Source organism: Leptonychotes weddellii, chromosome 3 (genome assembly GCF_054177405.1).
Source record: "Leptonychotes weddellii isolate Sample4059 chromosome 3, ASM5417740v2, whole genome shotgun sequence".
Taxonomy (NCBI): Eukaryota; Metazoa; Chordata; class Mammalia; order Carnivora; family Phocidae; genus Leptonychotes; species Leptonychotes weddellii.
The window spans coordinates 6,669,351-6,686,700 of NC_138371.1; the positions used below are offsets into that span (position 1 = coordinate 6,669,351).

Here is a 17,350-nt window from a genome sequence, read left to right on the forward strand (position 1 = left end):
CTGGATGTATGGCCCACCGACAGCTCGCAAGACTGGGGCCGGGCTGTGCTTCGGGGGGGCTGGAGGGGGGCACGAAGGGGAGGTGCTGGTGGAGGGGGTGGTGTTGGGGGAGCGGGGAGCACAGGCGGGGGCAGGTGAGGAGTCACTGACAGAGGAAAGATGGCGAACACGGTGGAGGAGGGGCTCTGGGACATTGTGTGACTTTCTGTCCTTTGGCCCACGGGATCCGCCCTCTCCTTGGTGCCTGCCCTCCCTGTTGGCTCCCTCCCTGCAAGGACCCTCACAACAGCCACACCCCAAATCCCTCTTCTGTGGCTGCCAATTGTCTGCCAGCCACTCTCCAGTCTGCCTCCCCTGGCCCTGGCTTCTCCTCCTACTGGACAGTTTCTTCACGGAGGATGATAACAAAAAGGTGTTCAACGGATGCAGAATTAACCACATGACAGACCCCCAGGTTGGCAAAGACCAAAAAGCCCACCCATAGCATGTTGGGGCCTGGGCTCAGTCTCCACCACTTATAATGGGTGTCCTTCGGTACTTAACCTCTCCCAAGCCTTGATTTCCTCATCTGTGAAATGGGAAGAAGGACAGTAGCAATGTCACAGGGCTGTGAGCGCAGGGCCGTGGGACAGACGCAGTTCTGGAGGGGGAGGGGGAAAGGCGAAACCCTAACTTCTGAAAAAAGGCAGGTCTTGAACATAATGAAAGCTAGCTGAAAAAAATAATAATAAAAAAATAAAAGCTGAGTGTTTGAAAGCCAGTCGGCCAAGTGTTAGACAAAGTGGTTTATTCCTAGAAAGCAAGTATTTGTAATTAAGGTCTGTGTGGGCAAGGCTTCCTCCTGGGCCATTCCACCCACCCGTGTGGGAGGGACATCCAGGCACTGCCCTTCCACAGGGGAACTTGGGTCACATATCTCCGGGGAGTGCAGAAGAGGGGACCGTCCACCAGCAGGGCTGGAAACACCACCATCCCCCTTCCTCATACAGTTCCCGGGGGCTCAGCCTGCCCCAGGCTGGGGGTGCAGCGGCAGCCGTGGCTCAAGGTCGTTCTCCTTAGGGGGATGCAGCATGACACCTCCACGGCCGACGGGGCGTTTGGCCGTGCATGTAGAAGGCGAGGGAACGAAAGCTTGCTCCTGGGACTGCATTCAGTACCTTAACTCTGATTTTTCTATCCCAAGAACCAGGAGGGCAGTCTTATTCCAACAGCAGCTTGGTTTGAAAATCTACGACGGTGAAATCTCCTCGAGGAGACATTCTGCTTCTGTCTTGCGCTTCCCTATCTGTTGCTTCTTCGGTATTTGGCTCAACGCTTTCCAGAACTGAGCAATGAACAATTTATGAACATTAAAGAACACAACACAATTCACGAAAGTGTTTGAGTAAAACAACTTTAAGTAAAATAAATTACTAAAATGGGACTCCACCCCCCAAAATTGCTTTCTATATATTAAAAAAAAGACAAACCACCAAACCATAAAGACTCATAAAAAGAGAAGGTTCAAAGAGATGATCTTGCAGAAGGCTTTAAGTATGTAACCTGACTCAGTTATGTGCAAATTCAAACTCATCATTCCAAGTACTTCATGTACCCTCCCCCCATCTCCAGAATCTTCTTTACTGTTGTGGAAGGCATCTTTCTCCTTCCATTCACCAGGACTCACGTCTTTCATCTACTTCAATACCCCTCTCACCTTCAACTGACCCTGAAATCTGTGATTGGGCCCATGAACTGGGCCTCTGTTGTCAGAGTCCAGCTGGGGCCTGAAGTTCAGCCCTCCTGCAGACTTGCATTACATTGGGGAGGCCCACAGCCTCACCTGTGGTTCTGCCCAACACCATCGCACCCCCCCCCCCCGACTTCCTGGCTGGTTAGCTGCCCAGGGCCTAGTCCCTTGCCCTGGACTCCCTACCTTGGCTCAGACAGGGAGCCACCACAGCCCCCAGGGGCGTCCCCGCCCAGACTGCCACCTGAGTCTTTAAGTAGAAGGCCTTAGGCAGCATTTGAACTCACTGGGAGTATCAGGCCACCTGTCAGCAGGAATTTTATCTTACTGGAATGATGGACTGTTTAATATCCCTTTTAAAAGCCTTTTAAAAGAACTGTAGATCCATTCCTGCTAAGAAAAAAAAAACTTTTTTTTGGCGGGGGGGGGGGAGGTTGTTTGGGTTTTTATTCTTATCCAAGTTATACATGAATATAGTTTAAATTACCAAATTGCTCTGTGAGGTTTGTTCCGACAGAACAAAAACAGCAGTTCCCTGTCTCCCTCCCTGCCTTTTCCCATCTCTGAGGCAACCACTTTCCTCTCTTTTGGCTTTCTATGTTGATATTTACCACTGTTTCTAAATCACTTCTTCATTTTTCAATCATAAGCTCTATCTATTGACACATTCTACTGATCTTCTCTTCTCGGTATCTATAATGGTTTGTATAACGAACCAGCCCCAAACCACCTCACACATTTCTTGGATCACAAATCTGCAATCTGGGCAGGGCCTGGAGGGGACAGTGTGTGTCTGATCTATGGGGCTTCGGCGGGGGTGGCTGGATGGGACCTGGGGGGTCCGCTTCCAAGATGGCTCCGTCACCTGGCTGAGGAACTGGCTCCCTTCCACGAGGGCTTCTCCACAGAGTTGCTTGAGCATCCTCACAACATGGCAGCTGGATTCCAAGAGACAGGGAGTAGAGGCTGCCCGTTCCTTAAGGCCAGGGCCTCGAAACTGGCCCCAAGTCACTTCTGCCACATTTCTGCATATTAGCAGCCATCGAGCCTGTCCAGATTTAAGGGGGAGGCACACAGACTCCGTTTGTCTTTATTTGTTTATTTAGCAGCTTCACTGAGGTATAATTGACAAATAGGAATTGTATATATCCAAGATGTACAACTAGATGTTTTGATATATGGATACATTGTGCAACAATCACCACCAGCAAGCTACTTAACATATCTATCGCCTGAGAGCGATCATTTGCTTTCTGTGGTGAGCACACTGCAGATAGACCCGCCTAGCGGCTTTCAAGTCCACAACACAGAATTGTTAACTACACCACCATGCTGTACATGAGATCCCCCGAACTCGTTTATCTTACAACTGAAACTTTGTCCCCAACATCTCCCCATTCTTCCTCCCTGCCCTGGCCCTGGAAAGCAGCATTCTCCTCTGCTTTTATGCGTTTGATTCTTTTAGACTCCACACATAAGTGAGAACATGCGGTGTCTGGGCTGCAGTGGGCATCTGGTGCTGTGTCTCCCCGGTGGCCTAGCCTCTTCCTGGCACCTGCTCCCCAGCTTCTTGCCCATCCCTCCCAGCTGCCAGGGACCCCAGGAGCTACCATTCTGTTCCATGACAGCTCTCTGATGGGCCAGGGCTGGGCAGCTGCCCCATTCTTTCCTGGGGTCTTCTCTAACTAGAGCTGGGAAAGGGTGTCAGTCTCTCTCCAGGAGGGTGGGCTGCAAGATACAGAAGGCAGACGCTTCCAGAAGGTCACCACGGAGGAAGTGATCTACACCAGGAGGAAATGAAGCAGAAACAGAGAAGGGGCACAGGCTCTCCACCCCCGCCCTGCCAGGTGATCTGGAGGCGTGGTGCCTCCCTGCCTCCCCCAAGGTGGGCTTTCCCGCCCTCCTCTGGTAGTTCTGTCCAGCCTTCCTATCAGTTCCCTTCCTCCCAGAGCCACTTCGCACTGGGTTTCTGTCCTATGTAATCAAGACAGGAGTCCTCCTGAAGCCTCAGGACCCCTCTCTCTCTGGCTCCTCCTTCCCAGCCTCCTTGTACTAGCTCCTTCTCATCTTCCTGAGCCGATCTTCAGTCCTGAGCCTTCCCAGGCTTTTAATCCACTGAGGACACCTCGCCCGAGCACCGCTCTCCCCTGCACCTCCGGGCCCAGCCTGGCATCCCCCATCCCCCAACTGCCTACCACCCCCTGCTGCTGCTGCGCCCCACACGCTCCACTCCTGGTCCCTGCCTCTGTACCGAGCCCCCGGGTCTGTTCTCAGCGCGAAGCCTGGGGATGCTGGCTTGCACCCCTTATCTGTCCCCCCACCCCAACGGCGAGGAAAGCCCTCGCCGCCCCAGCTCGCTGGCGCTCCTGGCCCACCCGCACCCGTGCTCTGGCCTCCCGCCCCCTCCACTGCCCAGACAGCGCTGGGCCTCAGGGCCCGGGCCTGCAAATGGCCACCAGGCTGCTCCCTGAGGCTCTGCCCCCATGGGACCCCCCCCGTCCGGCTTCCCCTTCACGCCATCACCACCGCCTGCTGTGCTAGTGACCCCACTCCCCCGCTGGACAGCAGCCCCGAGAACACGGGGCATCGCAGCCCTCCTGCTGAGTAAAGCGGTGAAGGCACGGGGGCGTATCACGGCCCAGCCCTGCACGGCCCTCGCATAGAGCGCAAACTCTCAGGCCAGCTCAGAGGGTCCATGCGATCTCCCTTTCCAGCATCTTCTTGCGCGTCCTCTCAGCACTCTCTGATCCTAGCGACCTTGACCCTCACAGCTCCGCGTTAGACAAGTACCTTCGAGCCTCAGTTCCTTCACCCCCGTGGGGCCCACGCATCATCTTCTGGCCCCTGTCCCTTCGGAGCTGGGAATGCCCTCTCCAGCCTCGGAACTTTGCTAGAGCCTCGTCTCGTAGTGACGTTATTTGCATCTCCGGCTCCCTCCGCCATGGTGATCCGAGGGGGCCCCTTGAGGAAGACAGAGCCTCGCTCTGAGTCCTGGGCTTCTGCCAGTACTTGCATACCGACGCTCTGGAGCAGCCGCAGGGATGAGTCTTCCTTTTTGATGAGGTTTTGTGTCTCGTCGCCCCTTTGTCAATACTTCCATCACACGGGGACACAGAAGGGGCTGGCTCCCTCAGTGGACCTCCGCCAGAGCCCCGCGTGCTGGGAGAGGGGACGAAGATGGACCCTGCTACCTTGGGGGAGAGTGCTGGGCCGCCTCCTTTGGGCAGTGGGGTGCAGTGGAGGGCAGGTGCCTGAGCCCGGTCCTGGCTGGGCAGTCTTGCTGTGTCACCTTGGCCAGAGGCCTGGCTCCTTTCTGGGTGCAGTTTCCACTTCTGTCAGATGAAGCGGGGCTGGGCTGGGGTGGCCACGGCCCCCGTGGTTCTAGGGTGCATCAGGGCGAGACCCACCTCTGCCCAAGCAAGTCCTGGCGGCAAAGATGTTCCTTGCTGACCGAGCCGGCTACGCCTCACTGGGGCTCAGGGGGCACCGGGGCGAGTAAGGACTGGGGTCCGGTCCGAGTTCATGCTGCTCAAGAGAGGGCCCAGGGGCTCCGACCCACTGCCTCTCTGATGGGTGTCACGCCACGGGGGCTCGGCTCCTGGGCTCTGTGGGCGGCCAGCAGGGGACAGCCCCGGGGCAGAACGGGGCTCCTCCTCAGAGGGTGGGGCAGTCCAGGGGATGGAGACAGGGTTGAGATCGTCCTGCCCTTGGGCTCTGTCGGGCTGCCTAGGACAGGAAACACCCAGAAATCTTCTCCTCATCCAAATACCAAACCACCAGCCCCTCGCACCTATCTTCCCTTCAGATCCTTGGTTGCAGAAGGCTCTGGGGACAGGGACAGATGGGGGGGTGGTGGCCTCAGGGACATCTTGGGGGTGGCGAGATGGACACCTGGAAGGCCGGCTGAGGTGCTGGAGCAGGAGAAAGGAAGGCATGACTGTGGCGTGTTCCCCATTCCTCTCTGACACCCGGCCCGGGGCTGGGCGGATGATGAGCCACGGCCTGCCCGTGGGGGACAAAGGCAGCCACGCCATCGGTCCTCTGGTCCCCGCGAGGCCCTCCTACAAGGTACTGCACTGAATTTTTCTTTGAAGAGAATTCACTGCAACCAGATCAAATGGGCTCGTTAATGCCGACACCCAAGGAAACGCACGGTGGAACCAGGGCAGGGGTCACTATGGTTTTCACCCTTGTTTCTGGCAGCCCTTGGGGAAGCCAACTTGTGGTTCCCTAGTCGGGCAGGGAGGGAGTGCAGGCTGTGGTCAGGCCAGCTGGGGAAAGGGCACGGCCCAGTGGCCCTCCATCTCGGTCCCTGGGTCCCCAGGGATGGTGCAATTGGTGGGTGCTCAGGACGATGCCAGGAAGGTGACGAGGCCAGGTTAGGGCCACCAGGCACCCCTTTTCCCCTCCCTGGTCATCTCTGGCAGGCGCAGGTCCCCTCTGTCCCCCTGCTCCCTCAGCGCCACCAGGGTACAGGATTGGCACCGGAGGGCTGAGGTACCGGCTTGTACCGAGGGGTGTGGACAGGGCTACTCAGAGCTCTGGCCTAGAACCTGAGGGAGGGAGTGCCACAGGACTCGTGCCGTCCCTCCTGAGGCCAGCAGGCAGAGAGGAGGTGGTGGGGGTGGGGAGGGACAGTCACTTGGTGCAGGGTGATGGGTAAGCCTGCTGTCTTGCATACTAATTACATTTCTAATCAGCCAGAATGAGGCACGGGCATCAATCTGACATGTGGCCAGCTCTGTGAATCATCCTGGGACTGACAGGAAGGTTCTGGAGGGTGGCGAGCCCAGCTCAGCTGAGAGGGGTGGAGCCTGAGCCAGGTCCCTTGTCCTGGGTCCAAGGGGCACCCTGCTGCCCAGGCCTCCCAGCGGTGCGTCACACACCAGACAGTAATTCACACTTGATTTTATTCCATGACACTGATTTGCTGAAAGTCCCCGGTTTCCTGGGCAGGGGAAGGCAGTGGGTGGCCTGGCAGAAGGGGGGCTGGCCTTCCCAGGAGGACCGGGTCCCATTCCGCTCCAGTGAAGCACCAGCCAGGCCTCAGCCTTCCGTCCAGCCCCGCCCTCTCCTCTCCAGTTTGTTTAAAAACTGAGCTGCAAAAATAAAATAGAATGAGGAAATAAAAACAAAACCCTGAGTTGTTAAAAACCAAATTAAAAATCCCCTTTGGTGTCGAAAGGTCCCATTCCTAAAAGCCGGTGGGTGGGGCAGGGGTGTGGGCGGGGTGCGGCTGCGCGGGAGGCCTCAGGCCTGTGGGCCACCGGTGTCTCGCTCCTCCTTGTCCTGCAGGCCCAGGAGGCCCTCGGTGCCCGGCCGCTTGAGGATGGCGCTGTACTTGAGGGCGGTGGTCTCGGCCTGCAGTACCACCTCCACCAGGCTGAAGATGGTGACAACCTGCAGCAGAGCAGAGCCCAGCTTGGTGACACGAGTGGGTCGTGGGGGGCCGGTCTGGGGGGCGGGAGGGGAAAGAACTTGCGGGCGGGGCCCAGCCCTGCCACTGTCCACCTAGCTGGGCCCCAGGACCACTTGCCCTCTCCTGCAGGCCTCTGTAAGCTGAGCCTGCTTGGATACTGAGGCCCCAGGGCCCCGGTGAGAAGTCAGGGAGCCGGACACGGCTGTGTGCGTTGCCTGGTGCACAGTGAGTGCCCAGGGTTGGGGGAAAAAGGAACTGGGGTCTGGGGCTGGCCTTCAGAGCGCGCTGTAGGTGAAAACCATTATATGCAAGTTCCTGGGTAGGAGATCCATAGTTTGCATGAGATTACCCAAAAGACCCCAACGGTTAAAACCCTGCTTTAGAGAGACAGGCAGAGCCCCCTGCCTCTCCCCACTGGGGGTGGGGGGCAGGGCAGGGCAGGCAGTACGGGAAAGCTCTGGCCCAAAGGAGGGCATATGCGGGAGCTGCGCGGGGTCTCTGCATATAGAGTCTGAAATCCCATGGGGGGAGCCTAAGTGCCGGGGCGCGGGGAGGGGCAGCAGGGCCAGCAGGGGAGGCCTGGCAAGTGTGCCCCAGGAGGCAGGAGGAGGGCTCACGAAGAGCAAGGGGGCAGATGGGCACACAGTGGTATTCTGGAGAAGCTGCCCCACTCCTGGGGTCTGACCTGCTGCACTTGCTCCTGTCCTGCGTCCTCAGGCTCCCAGACAAGCGTGAGCTCAGGCTTCTTGCCCACCTTCTGGAAGTGGTGGGACCGCAGGGGCAGAGCCTGGGGGCACACACATCTACGTCTCAAGTTGTAAGCTCCTAACCTTTGACCCTGCAAACCGCGCCCCCCCCCCACCCCCAGAGGCAGCCCCCTACCTTTGCCCGCCTCTGACTGGCCTTGAAAGAGCTCCCTGACCCCGTGCCCAGCAGCGGGCTGTCGACCTCTGATTAGGGACCACCCCACCCTTGCCTCTAGCCTCTGGCCAGCTTCCGTTGAGGCCGTATCTGAGGGTGACCGAGTGCTGAGCGGCAGGGGCTCATCAGGGACTGTCTACTTGAGGCCCGAGGTGGACCGGGCGCCTAAGCCTAGAGGGGTGCCGACCCCTGCAGGCACAGGCTGAGGGCCGGCTCGTCTGCACACCTAGACCTGTCTGATGACCGACACTTGAACTTTTGTCCTGCTCAGTGAACTTCAGGACCGGAGCCCTGACGGACCCCAGCTGGACTCCATTCTGTCTCTTCTGCTTTATTGTGTTAACTCCATGCTTATTCCACTCTGTGTGCGGGGCTCTGCATTCCCCCAAGGGTCCTGGATGTCAGGAAATTCAAAGCCAGGGTCAGGGGCCAGGGGGTGACCTGCTAACCGCAAGGTCAGCTGAAATAGGTCCCTCAGATGACAAGCACAGGAACCAAATACCGTCGGAAAGAACCTTGAATAAACAGCCACACAGGCAGGGCAGGACCCAAGGCAAGGACTGGTCTCTTCCTTCTCTTCAGGGGACACAGCTTCCAGAGTGGCCACGGACCACTCCCTGCTCTTTCCTTCCTCCACATTCCCATGAAGAAATCCCCCAAGGCTTGCGAGCTCTGCCATCCTGCACTGGTGAGGGAGGGGCCCGTTCTCTCGAGCCTGACTCTTGGCCCGGATCCCTCATCCCAGGCAGGTGCAGCGGGGTGTCCCGGCATGGCCCATCAGGTGGGCTTGGTGCTGGGTGGCAGAGGGAAGCCAGGTCAGGGACGGCACGCCCTCTGCCACCACATGGCCAACGTCACCACCACGGCTTGTATTCTCCCGGGCAGGTGAGGACAGCAAGGACCCCAGCCTGTGCTCCCATCCTCCATGCTTGTGTGTCTATCAAGGGTTGTCCCTGGGCCAGGCCCCCCTCCCCGATGCCAGGCAAATACGGAGGGGACCCCGTCAGAGGCTGGGGGGGACACGCAGGTGAAAACAGACAGTGCGGTGGACACGGCCCAGTGTGTCTGGGGGTGGGGGAGGGCTCTGGACGGAAGCCACGAGGTCCCGGCACTCACGTCATAGCAGATGCCCTCGGCACCCCTGCCCGCAGGTCCTTAACCTGGCCGCGGCGGCCCGTGGTACTCACATTACAGTAGACACGCTTCTGCACCCCGTAGCGCAGGACCAGCACATCGAAGGCTTGGTTCAGGACGCCCAGCACCATGGCTTCTGACTCCAGGGGGCCGCTTTCCTGCAGGGCAGGGCTCTAGCCAAGGCCTGGCCACAGGATGTGGCATCACCCCCAGGGCCCACCCCAACTGCCGGGGGGCCCTGAGCTCCCTGAGAGCTCCCTGTGAGCCGGTGCCCAGGAGGGGAAGTGGGGTGGAGGAGGGGGAGAGGGGGCCCTGGGGGCGGCCTCACCTTAACCAGGATGGCAAAGAAGAGGCCGGTGCTGAGCTCCTGGACGCGCTTGGAGGCCATGCGGCGGTCATTGCAGTGGTCGGCCTGCTTTTGCAGGGCCTCGGACTCCAGGTCGGGCAGCTCCCCGTAGCCTGGGGAGAGGGTGGGTGCGGGGCTGCTGGCGGGGTGCTGTGCGTATGCCGGCCACGGCTGGGGACAGGCGGCACAGTGCTCCGGGCGGCCCACGCTGAGCTGAGGTCTCTCTGCTGCCCAGCTCCGAGGGTTTGGGGTGGGGGGCAGCCACGTTTAGGGCCCTTGGCTTTTGTATAGGACTTCTAATGAGCTCTACTGCAGCCGACCCCTAGCATGCTCACGGCGGGGTGGGGGTGGGCTGGGGAGGGTCTCTGGGCCCAGGCTCCCCTGCTGCTCGGCTGGCCACCCCTCGGGGCCTCTACAGCCATGCAGTGTGGCCTCTGGCTGCTAGGTACCCACTCTGGGCCTGGGCAGCCCTTAGGTGGGCGCAGGCCTGCACGAGCCCCCGGGCTGTGCTTCTTACCAAGCGCGGCGGCCAGGAGGCGGTGCACCAGGACGTCGGCGAAGCGGCGGATGGGAGAGGTGAAGTGGGTGTAGAGCGGCACATTGAGGGCGTAGTGCCGGAACTGCGTCTGGTCCTGCAGCACCCCCGAGCAGAAGTACAGGGCCATCTGGGGGGGGGGGGGGTCTTAGAGCCAGGCCGGGCCAGGCCACGGCTGGGTTTGCCCGGCCAGGCTGTGACACTCGGAGGCTCGGGATGGGCTGCTTTGGAGTGGCCTGACCCACCAGGTCGCAGGCGGCGGACCACGGGCCTGAGGAGGCCAGGGGCCATTCTCTGTAAGGGGACCCAGGGGCTGCCATGGGGCTGCGCCCAGCCACGACGCATCCACGCCCCTCTCCCGCTGAAGACAAATGTGGGCCTTGCCCCAGGTTGTGCAGACCCCTCGTGGCGGCAGCACCTAGAACAGGCCAGAAAGCACCGCAAGGGGCCCACCCCGCCTCTGTGGGCACAGGGGGTGCGGGGAAACCTCCAGCTGCCGGAAGGCCCCCTCCCTCGGAGCCTGGTGGGGCCGGCCCTGGAGCCCCTGGGGAGGGCGGACCACGGGCTGAAGTCTGAGCGCAGCTGGGGAGGAGCTCGGCCTGCTGCTGTCGTTTTAGGGGCGGTTACTGCCAGCCACAAGCAGGGAGCGGCTCTGGCCTGCTCCACGGGATGGGAGGAGGGGAGGCGGCCTGTGGCCGGCCAGACTGGGCCTGCGGACATGCTGTGGAGGCAGAAGCGGAAGCCGGGGCGGCCACAGGGCTCTGTGAGGACGCGGAGCCCGCCGCCGCCGCCACCCGGCCAGAACGGCCCGCCCGTAGAAGAGAAGGCGCGGGATGCCTGGTACCCACCTCCAGGGACATGGGCAGTGGGCGCCTGGCTCCCTCCTCTGTGGCCCAGGCCTAGTCTTTGGTGGTGACCGACCTCATGCCCTCCAGCCCTGATCCCGGTCCCGTGGAAGGCCATGCTGGCCCCCTGGCACCTCCGGGCCCCCCTACCGGCAACCCCGCGCCAGCCAAGGGAGGGAGAGGCTCACCAGCCGCCAGCCTCAGCCCTCGTCCCTGACAAGCCGTCCTGGCACCAAGACTCAGAGGTCTGAGTTCAAGAGGCCCCTCTGCAGGGGAGAAGTGAGGACCGGGGTACACGAAGAGAGGCCGAGTTTCTCCAGGCCTTGGTGGTTCTGCTGTGTGGGTGGTTTGGCCACAGTCCCCGCAGCTGCCTGCCCTGTGGCCCCCGAGCTCTCGGGGCTGGGACTCAAGCACGCGGCGAGGAGCAAGTGAACAGGTTCCTCACTGAGGGCCAAAGTCACACCCTTGGGTGTTCACTCGCTCGCTCCCCTTGCCGCCTGTGCGCTCGGCCAAGTGGACAGCCCGCTCCGGTTACCGTGTGTGTCGGGCCAGGAATCAGGGCGCAGCTGGTGATGACCTGCTCAGCTCCCCGAGGCCGCCTCCCAGCTCCTGCTGCAGCCTGGGTTATGTCCGGGGCAAGTCACCAGGGGACGGGGGGGCAGCCTCCACGCCGAGCCACGTTTGGGCGTTGTTTTCAGTGGTGGTGGCCCAGTTCCCCACATAAGCTGGGGTGAGGAGCACAGAGGCCCTGGTCCCCTTCCTGGCTGGGAAGGTGCCTCTGGGTGGGGTGGGATGGGCGGGGACTGTGACTTCTCTGGGACAGCAAAGTCCCAGGTGTCCTGTTTCAGCTGCTTCCTTAGGACGTTTGTGCTCATTATTGCTGCCGCTGCCTGGTCCCCTGTCCCCGTCCTAGCTCTCAGGGGCACCACAGAAACTCCATAGCCCCCTGTCATCAGCTCCCCATACAAAGGCCAGCCCTGAAGGTCACTCACTGGCAGGCAAGGCCAGAAGTCCACTCTTTTTCAGGCTCTGGGTGACTCAGGAGAGGAGAGCTCCTTTCCACAGAGCTCCAGGGCTAGTTTGACCTTTGAGATGGACAGTTCCAGACACTTCCAGAGGCAGGGGGCAGGGAACGGGAGCCCAACTGGCCCTGCCTGGCACAGTCAACAGGCAGTTGCTGAGACCCAGGGGCGACCGTGTCTCAGAGTAACTAGAGGGCAGAGTGACATCGAGTCCCGTGGCCACAGGCACACCTGCCCCTCTGTGTGGTGTGCTTTAAAGGTGCTTGGTGGGGGCAGACGCTTGTGACCAGGGACAGGGTAAAGACAGCCAGACCCAAAAGGGCCCCGATGGCTCCATTCCTGGCAGAAAATATGAGTGTCAGGAAATAAATTGGCTGTGGCTAGCTGAGGTGACCCGGTTCTTGTGAACAGATTGAATCTGCAGAGTGACTGAGCCCCTGAAAAATGGTCTGTCACTGCCCCCTGGCCAGAATGGGGCCCCGAGCTGGCCCCATTAGTATCTGCAGATCCTGCTGACCTGACAGGCCGGTGGGGTGGCTCCTTCCCAAGATGCTGGGGCCTGCAGGGGCTGAAGCTCAGCCTCAGAGGGCTGAGACGTGCTGCTAGGAGCAAGTTCATTGTCTACCTCCCAGGCTGCCCGCCCGTCACACTGCCTGCGACAGGCCCACCGCCTAACTCCTCTCCTACCAGCTAGCAAGAGGGAAACTTCTCTGCCTGGGGTCCACAAGGCATGGTGGGGGCTGATGACTTCTCCTCTGGGCAGGCTGCTATGGGAGACAGATAATCTCCTCCCTCCAGGGTGCCCATCCAACTGAGTTGCTAACTAGCCCCCATTCCTTCCCCGAGCTGGTCTGGTCTGCGGGGACTGGGCACCGAAGGCTTGGTGTGTGCCTGGGATGACTCCCGGCCTTCAGCTAGGAAACAGAGCCCCAGAGGCCATGCAGGGGGCAGCGGGGCTCAGACTGGGCCCTTTAACGGCCCCACAGAAACCATCCTTGAGCAGGTAAGGCAGGCAAGTCTGTGTAGGACTGTGTAGGAGGCAGATCGGGCTCAGGAGCTCAGGGCTCACTTGTCCTAGGTAATGCCTGGGGCTGTCCTCCCGACCCCTCCCCTTAGGTCCTCTGCGTGTGGAGGTCAGGGATGCTCCTGGGAGAAGGGGGAGGTTGGCGGACCAGGCCCCTCCTTACCTGCATGGGCCGGGAGCACATGTTGGTGAGCACTTCCTTCCGGGCCAGTGAGTACTTGTCATCTCCAAATGTTTTGGTCAGACTTTTCTAGAAGCAAACCGTGTGATAGGCAGTCAAGCTGGGGCAGGCTCTGGGGCCCCTGTCACCCTCTGACCATCCGAGACCTGGCTCTGGGGAGGAAGGGTATGCTGAGGGGCTCCACCCTGCTCAGAAAGCCATGGTGGAGTGCGGAGGCCAGCAGCCCCCAGCCGGTGTCCCACACTGGGCCGTGGCTCTGACGTCAGCCCTTCCATGTCTTGTTGGCTGGACAGAGAGACTGGTTTCCAGTTGTCTGACCTAAGGCATCTCTCTGCCTACCCCAGGCTTAAAAGCCCAGATGGGAACAGCCTCCCTTCCGGGGGATCAGAGCTCAGGCCTGCGCCCCACAAGGCTTAGTTCCAGGAAGGGAGCACTTGACACCACTTACCATTAAAACATTCTCGGGCTTCCAATCATCTCAGCCCCCTAACTGAAAGTTTCTGGGCCCAGCCCAGCCCAGCCCAGCTCTGGCCGCAGGATCCCTGCCCATGGAGGACTGTAGAGTGGCTTTCCCTCAGCCTGGTCCTGGTGGGAAGCATGGCCCATGGCCGGGGCCTCTGTGACTAGGAGGCCTCCTCTCCCCAGGGCCTCCCCCTTCCTCTGCACCCCCAGCACTCACATTGAGGGCCCCGGCAGAGCTGAAGTCCATGGGCAGCCCCATCTGTTCGCAGAATTCCACGAGGTCATTGAGCATCTTGGTCTGGGGTGGGGGGTGCCGGCGCAGCAGGGCACGCTCAGGGAAGGTGCGGTGTGTCTTGTGGGCCACTGCCATGTTGGCCAGGAGCATAAACTCCTCCACGAGCCTGCAGTGGGGGTGGGGTGGGGTGGGGGGGATCCAGCAGGGGTCAGGGTTGCCGCTGCCTGTTCTTGCCCAGGCTACCTGCAGGCTGGCTCTCTCGTGCCCTTCGGTCTCAGCCCAGAGACGCCCTCCTGCCACCCAATCTCATCCCCCTTGCTCATGCCCCTCTTTGCGCTAACTCCTCAGGAGCTTGTGCACCACCTCCCCATTGTCCTGGGGGGGGTGGCATCTGTCTTCTTCTCTGCCGTGGCCCCTGTGCTTGGCACCCCAGCACCCTGCCTGACAAAGAGAAGGTGCTCAATAAAGCTGTCTGCTGAATGATTCGCCTCCCAGGACACCAAGGGGCGTCCCCAGCTGTAAGAAAACGAGATGCCCAGGCCTGCCAAGAGAACTCGGAACGCCTCCTGGGGGTGCGTAAAAGGTGGTCAGCAGACCCAGGGCTCCCTTCTCTTCCGGAGGAGAGGAGGGTTTCTGAGGATGAGCAGGAGGGTCACAGACAGCAAGAGGAATCACACAACCTGGGGCGAGGTAAATGTGCTGTCGAGGTGTTCAAATCTCAGTTAACCTCTTAGGATTGAACACTTGAGTGTTGCTGCCCTCGCGTGCAATTAGAATCAATAAGTATGGATAGATACGGCTTCGAGTGGAGAGACAAAATTACCCCCAGGACCCAGGGAGAGGGGAGAGGAGCGGGGCCTGATGGCGGAGGAAAGAAACGTGCCAAGACTGAGGAGTCAGGCAAAGTGGGAAGCTGGATTGCACAGCCCTGAGGTCGGCACCCCCACCCCCCAGATCTGGGGCAGGAGGCCATGTGCTGCTTCCCCCACCCAGGGCTCCGGTGGGAGGATGAGCAGATCACACACAAGCATGAGAGCAGAAGCCCCTGGAAAGGGGGCTTGGGCACGCTGCTGCCATCGTGGCCAGGGTGCCCTGTATGGGGACAGCCTTGCCCAGTTCAGGGACCACTCTCCCTGCCTTTATTCTGGACCCCAAGCTGCACGTCAAGTCTGTGCTTTTTTTTTTTTTTTTTTTTAAGATTTTATTTATTTATTTGAGACAGAGAGAATGAGAGACAGAGAGCATGAGAGGGAGGAGGGTCAGAGGGAGAAGCAGACTCCCCGCCGAGCAGGGAGCCCGATGCGGGACTCGATCCCGGGACTCCAGGATCATGACCTGAGCCGAAGGCAGTCGCTTAACCGACTGAGCCACCCAGGCGCCCCAAGTCTGTGCTTCTTGCAACAGAGCCAGGAGGGGTCAGGGAGTGAGCTCCCGTAGCCCTGCCAGCAAGCAGCCGGAGGCCCGAGGTGAACTGCCTCTCCCTGGAGGTACAGGTGGTGCTTTAGGGTTAGCCTCGTCACCACGCCAAGCTCTTGGAAAGAAAAGCAGCCCGTGATGGGGTTGGGGGAGACGGACAAGCACGAGCTGACAGAGCCCCTCCTCCCCCCAGACTGGGCCTGCCATGGCAGAAGTGTGGCTCTCGTCTGCCAAGCTGTCCAGAGAACACATCTGTCTCTCCCAGAAGCCCTCTCTATGAGGAGGAAGGGCTGCAGGAATGGCCCTCTGGTGGCAGCACCATCGGAGGGACTGGGGCCAGGTATGGGCCTTGGGAGAAGTAGCCCCTCCTCTGTGGGCCTGACTTCGGGCTGGCCTGTTGTGGGGCGTAGGACGCCAGCGTCAGGCCTCCGCTGGGCCCTGTACCACGCAGGAAACCCTAGGTGTGGAAGGAGGAGTTTCTTTGTCCCCTACTGTGTGCTCATAGCCATTGCAGTGACCGTTCTGCCTTCCTCTGCCCCCCAATCTGTCCTCGTGCACAACCCTTCCTGCTGAGAAACCTCGGAGTTCAGGCACTGGAACCCGGCCACCGTCTCCTAAGTGGAGGTCTGAATCCCGGCTCCGTGTTCTTGCTGTAGGAACAGGCATGACTCCGGGACCTCTTGTGACCCCCCCTTTCTCTCAAATGTAGAGTAGGGGGTAGCAGCACCTGCTCCACAGGGCGGTCGTGGAGACCAATGCGAATATCACAGGTTATAAGGGCATCCTGGAGGATGCCCACCGTCCAGGCCCTGTTGAATTTCATCCCTGCCATTGGCCCCCCCTTACCTGCCTTTCCCTCGCCTTCCCTGAAGGCCCAGGCTGAAGGCTGTCTCCATCACCCCCTGGGTCCTTAACTGCCAATGAGCCACCTGGCGGCAAGAGCCAGGCTGTTCTGCGGTCACCTGTGTCGCAGTTTAGCACTGTTGGACTCTCCATACTTGGTTTTCCTCTTTAGATCTTGTCAACCCAAGAGGAGTCTCAGTCCCTGCTCAATAAATGTCTGATTTGCTCTGCTGTCTATTCTCGGTCAGATACCAGATGCCGTCATCACCTGAACGCTCCAGATGCACACCTTCGTTCATCTGTCTGTTCACTCCATGAACATTACTGTGTGCCAGGCGGTTCTAGACCTGTCTGCCCACACAGTCTGAGAATCCTTGTGGGCGGGGCGCCCATGGTCTGTTACTGGGAGCCCTGCAGTCTCCAGCCCAGCTGCAAGCTTGGGCGACTAATTAACACCTATATAACTTGGGGACTGACCCTGGGCTGTGTTTTGCTAGTGTGGCCAGCAGGGGGCAGCATGACCCCATAGCAGGGTTGCGGTCAGGCTGCCGGCGAGGGAGTGCTGGGCCGGCTAGAGCAGCCGGCGGGGCTGTGGCATTCTAGCCTGTCCCCACGGGTCAAAGGAACTGAATGCATGGGGTGCCTCCCCGGCTGGAGCCGCACTCCTGCTCCCAGTTCCTGCAGGGGCTCTCCCGCCACATCTCTCAGGTTCTCAAGTAAGGACGGAATAGGAAGAAAGGGATGGGGAGGGTGGGGCTGATGCTCAGAGCCCTAGGCAGTGATAACGGACCACGGTCAAGCTGCTTCTCCATTACTTGGACCCCCCCTGGGCCCCCAGTACACTCCCATGAGCGCCCGAAGCTGGTGGGAGAACAGCCAATGTGCTCCTATAACCTAGAGAAGTCCGGCGAAGCTTGAGATGCAGAGGCTGACCTTGGACAGGTCCCTCGTGCCTCCCCGGGGGCTCCATTTCTCCCAGAGTGTCTCAGCTCCTCCCTCAGGACAGGGGGCAGGACGTGAGAGGGGAGCCTGCGGCATTCTCTCCAGGAGAGTTTGCTGATATCAAGCATTCATCCCAGAAAACTGTCAATGTCACCAAAATGGGAGGTGGCGGAGCAATAAGGCCGACTCCCTGGGTGTTGCCACGGCTCATTAGTGTTCTAGGATAGCTGCGGGGACCGTTTCCCCACAACCTGTCCTTAAAATCCTTCTTATACCAGCGGGGGGCGGGGGGGGGG

At 60.1% G+C, this 17,350-nt stretch overlaps 1 protein-coding gene across 3 annotated transcripts in view; it reads right to left on the reverse strand.

Moving 5' to 3' along the window:
• Positions 1-2,150: 2,150 nt before the first annotated feature.
• The window catches only part of LOC102748739 (DIS3-like exonuclease 2), a 161,559-nt gene continuing 146,359 nt past the window's right edge, over positions 2,151-17,350 (reverse strand). For 2 of the 3 annotated variants that reach the window (XM_081813389.1, XM_081813388.1), the window contains exons 7-13: positions 13,836-14,019; positions 13,139-13,225; positions 10,067-10,214; positions 9,532-9,662; positions 9,257-9,361; positions 7,834-7,935; positions 2,151-7,129 (exon numbers count right to left, since the gene is read on the reverse strand). In XM_081813389.1, coding sequence (XP_081669515.1) covers positions 6,980-7,129; positions 7,834-7,935; positions 9,257-9,361; positions 9,532-9,662; positions 10,067-10,214; positions 13,139-13,225; positions 13,836-14,019 — 907 coding nt within the window. In that variant the 3' untranslated portion in view covers positions 2,151-6,979. Of the gene's footprint in view, positions 7,130-7,833; positions 7,952-9,256; positions 9,362-9,531; positions 9,663-10,066; positions 10,215-13,138; positions 13,226-13,835; positions 14,020-17,350 lie in introns of all 3 variants that reach the window. The other variant, XR_014143331.1, reaches the window with a different exon arrangement.